Source organism: Eurypyga helias, unplaced genomic scaffold, assembly GCF_000690775.1.
Source record: "Eurypyga helias isolate BGI_N326 unplaced genomic scaffold, ASM69077v1 scaffold17772, whole genome shotgun sequence".
Classification (NCBI taxonomy): Eukaryota; Metazoa; Chordata; class Aves; order Eurypygiformes; family Eurypygidae; genus Eurypyga; species Eurypyga helias.
Window position 1 is genome coordinate 51,149 of NW_010236771.1, and position 8,172 is coordinate 59,320.

At 45.3% G+C, this 8,172-nt stretch overlaps 1 protein-coding gene across 1 annotated transcript in view; it reads right to left on the reverse strand.

The window, feature by feature from the left end:
- Positions 1-8,172, reverse strand: part of KALRN (kalirin, RhoGEF kinase) — a gene marked incomplete at its 5' end in the record, with an annotated part of 55,996 nt that overhangs the window by 45,765 nt on the left and 2,059 nt on the right. Inside the window, 2 exons of the mRNA XM_010147220.1 lie at positions 3,469-3,599; positions 5,254-5,349. Coding sequence (XP_010145522.1) covers positions 3,469-3,599; positions 5,254-5,349 — 227 coding nt within the window. The remainder of the gene's footprint in view (positions 1-3,468; positions 3,600-5,253; positions 5,350-8,172) is intronic.

Sequence of the window (8,172 nt, forward strand, 5' to 3'; positions counted from 1 at the left end):
CCAGCGGCACAATCAGCTGCCTGTACTCTGAACTACCTCTCCCTGCTCCCCTCTCCTCCACCCCCCGTGCAGCACTGCCGATAGCGAGAGAGATGTGTCCTGACCCATTCTGCAGCAAGCAGGAGGGGATTTCTTACCCCAGACCCTCTGGTTTTGCGCAAGATGTGGCAGTTAAGTTTTAATTTGGAAGTTTCAAACACTTGGAAAACAAATCCCCTCTCCTGTCATAACCAAGAGTTTAATCTTTCAGACTAGGTAATCTGTGTGTGGGTGTCAAATGCTTGACACTGATTTCAGAGCTCGTAATCCTGGGTAGGAGTGTCACCCAATGAAGGCCTGCTGCATGCCAACAACAGCAAGCTAAAAAAAGCCCCTCCTTTGTAAGTCAAACTGACTAATCACATAACGTTCTTTCGAGGACAATTTCAAAAAGTTACAGCTTGCTGCAGACAGTCTGGCTCTCAGTTACGCCAATACCTAGATTTGGCACATGACAAATAAACCCCATCTGTGCTCAAGTTCACCATGGCAGTAACAAGGCTAACAAGACAGAGGAGTGCTTTCATGTCTAATATCGTGCTCTTTGCATCAATCGGCAGGCTGACCCACTTGAAATGATAGGGCTGAGGGCAAATAGTGCTAAGATAAAAGCCTGTTTGAAAATATCTAGGGGGAAAAAGAAAAAACAAGGAGGCTGGCATTGCAAGGAGGGACTCGGTTATGAGAGGTCACTGAGGAAATAAATCCTGCTACGCTCCCGTGTCCCTTGCTCAGAGCGAGCAGACGAGGAAATAAATCCTGCTATGCTCCCAACGTGTCCCTTGCTCAGAGCGAGCAGAGGAGGTACACTTAAGACACGTGGCAAGAAGAGGTCAAACAGCTCTTTCTTCACTTGAGAGTGAAATCCAGCCCCCTTGGCAGAAGGCAGGGCTGGCAGTGGAGATGCCAGATGTTTGTGCTCTCCGAAGCGCCCTGCCAAGCTGTGTGCCCGGGTAGTAAACACGCGTGGGGCAAAAGGCTGCTCCTTCACAAAGCAGCAGCGTGTGGCCTCAACAAGCGTACGCCGTACAGTCCCCTCTCGCTGGCTGACCTACCGTGCCCTTGCGAAAGGCAAGCCGCGTCTCCTCTGTGCGCGGCGGCACACAGGGAGGTGACTTTTCAGCTCGCACCACCTCCGCCTGCACTGCTCCCCGCGGACACTGCTGGGGGGGTGGGGAGAACCTCTCTGCCCGCTGCCTCTCCCACGGCCGGACTCCTTTCGTCTGAGTCAGCGCAAGGATACACCTGGCCAGGTCCTGCTCTAAAAACGAAGCAGTGGGTAGCTGGAGTACGCAGTGCTGCGGCACGCGCCGGCAGGTGGGTGTGAATTAAAAATCAGTGCAGCAACCGGGTGCCTAGCAGGTGAACAGACTAAACCTCCACATTTGTACCTCTCTAAGGAACAAGGATCTGCATCGCCACCGCTTGCATTAAACTCGGCACCAGCGTTCCCCCAGTTCCCCTTTTCTTAGCAAGCAGAAAAATCAACCTCGACTCTCTCTATTAGTTCTCTGAAGCCTAACGTGATACAGGACCTTAGGTGCTCCCAAATTCAATGGTTCTAAGATGCATGCTGTCAAAAATTCAAGTTCACTCCTCTCCTTATCTGATAACATGGAGCAAGGCGGTTCCTTGGGAAGTGGCTGCCCTGGTCACAAGCAGGTATTGCCTACAGAGCTGTATTTAAAATGGTATGAACGGGGACAAGGATAGAGCCTCCTCACTCCTGACTAAGTCTAGATATCTTGGTAACTCTGTATTACATCTATACTGAACGACGCTACTCGATGAGACTATTGCCTCATAGAAATTGAGCCTCTATTGCTCATAGAATTGCAGCAAACAAGCCTGATGGAATAGGGGGTTCCGAACACGAGGGCTAAATTCTGGCATACGCTTGCTGCCAGACACAGGAAACTACTGCCCATGCCTGTACAGGGATTCAGCTGCTGGTCTGTGGGGAATGGGGAGGGGGGGCACAGCTCAAGTTGGGGGCTCAGCTGCCTCATACAGCTATGGAATTAAACACAGCAAGCTGTAAAGACACAGAACACAGACACAGAGAAGCTGAAGAGAAGACAGATTTCTTGTGCTGAAAGACACTAGCAGGTGCTCCTAAACATCCTGGCGTTTAGGAAATCTAGATGGAGGCAGTCACTAATTACCCATAACACGCTGCCAGTCCCCCTGCCAGAAACGTCGTGTATCCATGCTTGGAGTGGCAAAGGTCTCTGTGCTGGAACTGCAACCTGCAGTTAGCTGCCAGTTATCTAATTAATGAATTGCTACCAGAGAAACCCAAGAACCTGCAATATAGAGGAACTTCCAGGAGACAGGCGTGGGCAGAGAAGTTCCCTGCGGGAAGGCTGACAGCTGTGTGTGGAAAACTTCTGCCATTCAGAAACCCACCCAGGAGCATCATGTCCCTGCCTGCACCTGGGACCTGATCCAGTCCCTCACTGTATTGCTTCTCTGGCTTCCTACCGTGAACTGCAGGAGCAAATGATGGCTTTCACAGACCCGTGACACTTTGCTCCTGCTTCCTCATCTATACTTAACTACGTCCTTGTCCTCCCTGACTTAGTTTCCTTCCCTGCTTGGTGTCTTTCCCACATGGGCTGCTCTTACCTTACCACACTCCATTGAAACCTGTATGGACTGTTACTTTTCCCATCAATGTATGATTGGATTGGATGATTGCAGTTATATTTGTTAGGGTAAGAAAACGGCTACCTGAGCTCTCTTTCATATAATTCTTCATTCTGTTTCCCCAGTTCTTTTCAGCCTAACCAGACATTTAAGAAATGCTTTAATCCTGATAAGCTTTGAAGGCACAAGTGTTATCTGTTACATTTATGGGAGTGTATAGATAAATTAAAAAAAAAAACAACTTTCATGAGCAGTCACCATTTCTTTCCTCTTCCATTACCATAAACATGAGGGTTTCTCAGATGAAACTTTCTCTTCAGTGACATGTTTCCATCACAAACGTATCTGAATTATTCCCCTTTCTTTGCTAATAGCTAAGGCAAAACATTATCATCACATTCAAAAATCCTAGTGGAATTCTCTGTTCTTTTCCTTGAAGGTAGCTAACAAGGTCAGGTACATATCCCCCCTTCGAGAGCTGATTTCACCTCTGGCAACACAGCAATTAACAAGGCAAATATCTCACATACTTATCTGGCTGTTCAGAGACTTTTACTGCAACAGATATTTTCTGTCTGGGGTAAAAGCTGCACGTTTTAAAGAGCAATGATGAACTTCCTGGGTGTGCAAGTGCTTTAATAAAGTATTTTTACAGGTTAAAAAGCAGGCGAAGCAAGCACAACAGCTTCTTAGTCAGTGACTACAAAGTATTCTCTCAGTGCAGCTATGTGTCCTCCTTGGGTGCGTGTTTCAGAAAGAAGAACCAGCAAGACAACTTACATTCTGCCTCTCATTGCTTTGGCTTTTTGTTCCTCTTCAAGGTTTCGTGGGGGAGTTGAAGGCATCATTCCTTCATTTAAGCAGCCAGTGGCATCTTTTAAGCTTCCTCGGTAAGATCCTCCTTCAAGGGTCTAAAAAAACCCCAAAGAATGATAGAATAAACATTATCCTTGAATACCAGCATCAGTGCTATCTTCTGTTTCAAGACAGTTCTGCGACCAACACTTCAGTCTAAAACCAAGCAGAGGATTCAGCGATACTTCCCTGCAGGACTTGGTGAAATACAACCAAACTAGTTGTAAGTTTATACAAGACCCCCATGAAATAAAACATTAAAAGAGAGAAGATGACCTTTTGCCAGAAGGTGGAAAACGATGTTCCAGTAGCCCCGGGATGAGAAAACACTTCCAAAGAGTTTCAAAACAACCTGAAAATATCCTGGTGTCTCAATCAGAACCCGTGATAGGCTACACGTGGTCATTCTCTGCCAAAAACTGAATGGGGATTCTTTGTAGTGAAGTAAAACACAAAACAAACTAGAAATAGATGGATACACAGTAACAGTCCACAATAATTAAAGTTTCCCCTAAATCCCTAGAAAGTAATTGCAATTGACCTAACAGCCTGCATGCAGGGAAGGAAAATAAAATATCCTCTGAAAATACATCTAACTGGATTAATGAAATACCTTTCAATTTCTTAGTCCCTCGATGGAATTAAACTATTTTGAGCAAATTTTCCGGGAATGTCCTTCTCAGTTTCCCATGTCACACAGACCTCCTTCAGCACTTACTCCTTATCTAGCACCCTAGGAACGCAGACTCTCTTCATGTACCAAAATCTCCAACCGAGAAAATACCAAAGCCCCCTGAAATGACTGGCTAGATAAAGCTGCTTGCACAGAGTTACAGTAATTTAATGATCACTGTGGGGGTTTTTGTTTTGTTTAACTCTCTTCGTCCTTCCAGTATACGTAAGGAAATGAACCTCTGTAGGCTCATCATAACCCTGTTTTAATCCTGACTTGTTAAGTTAAACTCAATCAAAGCAATCACTTACCTAATTTTAGAGGTACTGGGGCATGTAGGAAAAGGTTTAGCTTTTATATTAACATTCTGAACTGTTTCAGGGAACACTTAAGAGAAGCCAAGATATGAAACAGGATTTAATCCTTCTCCAGCAGACATGGGACCAGACAGGGAGAGTGCACAATACTGAAATTTTTGAACAAATTAAACCAAGAGCATTTTTATTGCTTATTCCAGTCCCAGTCAGATAAGAGCTGACAAGGCAGATTAAAAGTGACACATGAATCTTTGTAAAATTAAAGCACAGCTGTGATACTTCAAGCAGTTCTACTCGTTAGAGGGTCTTTTCAGGGAAGCCAGAATACCAAACTCACGTGTTGGGTAGTAAAACTTCTGTACCTCAGAACAAGCTTTAGAACAAAAACGAAAACACCCTACTGTGTAAAATATTTTAAAGAATATCAGCAAGACCCCATAAAGAGTAAAGTACAGTAGCTCACACTCTGCAAAGCCCGCTCCAAAAGAACCTTCCAACTTTGCAGCAGAGAGTCCCCATGGCAATGTGAGACGTAGGCTTCGCCTCATGTGGGGAGCCAAAATATTAGATACTCTACTGAAGCAGAGCACATAGGGTTAATAAAAGCACAGCAGATGAAGGTGGAAAGCAAGGAAACCAGAAACAAGAGGTAGACTTCAGAGTCCTTCCCTGGAGTCATATTAGGCCTGTTGTGTACAGTTTTCACGACACTAAACTTACCAGCTTACTTTTGACCAACTTTTCTATTGCACTGACAAGGTCCGCAGCAGTTGGGACATCGGAGGAGCTCTGTCGAGCAGCTAGCAAAGAAGAGGACTGCAAGACACCAGGTTGCAAAGGAAAAGCAAGTTAGCAGGATGAGAAGGGAGTAGGAAACCAGCGGTCAGTGAAGCAGCTTCTGAGACAGAACAAACGTGGCAGGGGAGCAGGAGGGTTAGAGGACCACATGCATGGTCAGGTGAGTAAGACGATATCAGGCAAGCACAGAACTGCCATCTGCTTCTGGCTGCACATCCCCCTGCAGCAGTTCCAAGGCTGGGAACCAGGGAGCCGCATCAAAGAACTCAAGTTCCTTGCAACCAGGCTACAATACGCTTAACGTCTGTTGGTTCCTCCTTCACAGGACATCTACAGTCTTACAGGCTCCAGAAAATTGATCTTACTGCCAGAGGCACCCCTACATCTCTCATCTATCCTAGGTACCTGGTACAGGAGGGCAGAAACACGCTTTAGAGATGCTCACTTTTCTCTGTTGACATCAGTTAGAATATTTTCAGGCTCTCTTCTCTATGCTTGTCAGTTGGTGGCAGGTATTCGATTTTAGGTGCCTGACATCATGTAATGTCTTTGGATGTCTCCACATCCAGGTAGCCACCGCTAATAGCTGCTGGTTGTTACAAACCTCCAGAAACACCGAGAGCTCAGCAATGTGCTACCCAAACATCCCCCATGGTGCTGCAATGACTGGCCTCTGCGTGAAACATTCATATTTTAGTTTAGGGTTTTTGCTCTATATGCGCCTCTTCAGCCCTTGGTCTTTGTCCTAAGAAACCTCACTCTGAAAACCCAAACTCATGAGACAGCTATGGGAACTGCTATTTATTAGCTCACCTCTATGTATATTTACAAGATTTTTTACAAGCACTGACTAGAACTAGAAGCCCTTTGATAACCTGCTTTTGGCAGGCTGACAAGTCTAATTAGACACATGGCTAAATTTTTATAAATTCTGCATTAAAGTTATTAACAAGCTTATTCGTGTCTCAGCTGCTTAATAAAAATCTTCTGGAGAGCACCTATTTCAGCGAAGTCACCGTGCAAGTGCCAACGAACGTGCATCTGAGATTAAATAGTGCTGGGGAGTGAGACATGGCAATGTGATGGCAGGAATTAGGCAGCTGGCCACCTCTTTAAGCGGCCCTTTGGCGAGGTTGCTCATGTGGAGTGACACAGCCCCAGAAGGAGAAAAAAAAAAAAAGGCAGAGGAGACCAATCCCAACCAGAGCCTTGTGACAGAGCAGAAGCATGAACAGCCTGCCATTCTCAGCTTGTCTTTCAAAAATAATACACCTAATCAACAGTTCTAATTACAACAACAACAAAACCTACAGGTAATCAGGCTAGTAATTGAGGAATTAGGCTGGTAATGCAGGAATCTCATACAAATGTAAAAGCGCAGACAGCCTGTTTCACCTGCAATGCGGACAGTGTCTTTAGGGAAAAAATAAAAGGCTGCTAACAGGGATTCTGAAGAAGTACTGGACAAATACACATACAATAACCATCAACCATAACCATTCTAGCAGGAGGACTCCAATTTTTGGAGGCACTAAACAGCTGTTGCTCTCACTTCTTTTAACTGAAATTGCTCAATATCTCTGAGAAGTAAATAACTGCAGTATTTTGAAGGGAGCTTGAAAACATTTGCTGCCTGCAAGTCTTTCAAGGTAAAATAAAACTCTTCTGTGATTCACGAGAGAGTTGGGTTTGTGTGGAGAAAAATCAAGAAATGGTATTTCTATTTCCCAGGAAGTAAATGATGAATTTCTAATATGAAAATATCTTGCAATTTGTTTTTATAAGAGCCTCCAGGAGCAGCACAGCATGCTTATTGCTGCCTTGCAGATGGGCTCGGGGAAAGGTGCCACCCCTGCACCGTGTAGACATCTCCCACCTACCACCGCTGCTTCCCCACGCTTCCACTGGTCCAACCGTGCCTGTGAGCAGGACAGGAGCAGGGATCTCTGCCCAAATTAACGCCACTGAAGAGCTTTTGGCTCCAGCGTGACTCAAACACTGCTAACATGATACTCCTGTGCCAGGGAATTAATTCAGTAGCCATGTTTGTGAGCTGAAGTTTTTTTCCCCACCATGACAAAAAGTGAGAGGGGGAAGAAAAAAAGAAGAAGGGTTTCAGATGCATCTTGCTCTATGTAATCTTCTCTTTTAGGAGCGGGTGAAAAAACAGGATGCCAAAACACTCTGTAAAGCTTAGACATCTGGAGCAGAAAACAGTTTCGTTCCTCAACATTGGCACTGTCAGAAACGTATTTAAGAAATATTGACATCACGTGGCACGTTAAAAATCAAAAATCGTGACCCAACTAAAGTAGCTTTGTTTTTCTTTTCAAAAAAACATCAAACAACCCCCCCCAAAAAAAACCCAAAAAGCAAACTAACCTCAAAACATTAAGCTAAACACCAAGGGGCAAAAGCCAGGAGCAACTGCTATTGTGCTGGGCATGGATCCACCACGGCTCTGCTTCACCAACCTTTCGCCTCTGCCCCTCACCAGACAGCCAGCAGCACACGCAGCACTCCAAGGGCAAGAGTCCACAACTCCAGCTGCTTCCTTCTGGTCTTGCTGCCACCACATTGTCATAACATTTCCTGACAGATTAGCAGCAAGCCACTGACTCCTTTCCTCCATCATTCTGCTCGTTGAGTCCCAGAAATATTTGCGCCCGTCTCTCTCTGTACTTCCAAACTCCTGCCTGAACCTTCTCCAAGAACATTCTAGGTTGGTTTTTTCCTGCCACTTTATTAATCACCCCTATCTTTGCCTCTTTGCATGCAGTAATTACAATCAGAGGATAGAGATACAGAAGTGGCAGTGCTAAAAACAGATGCCAGCAGGGA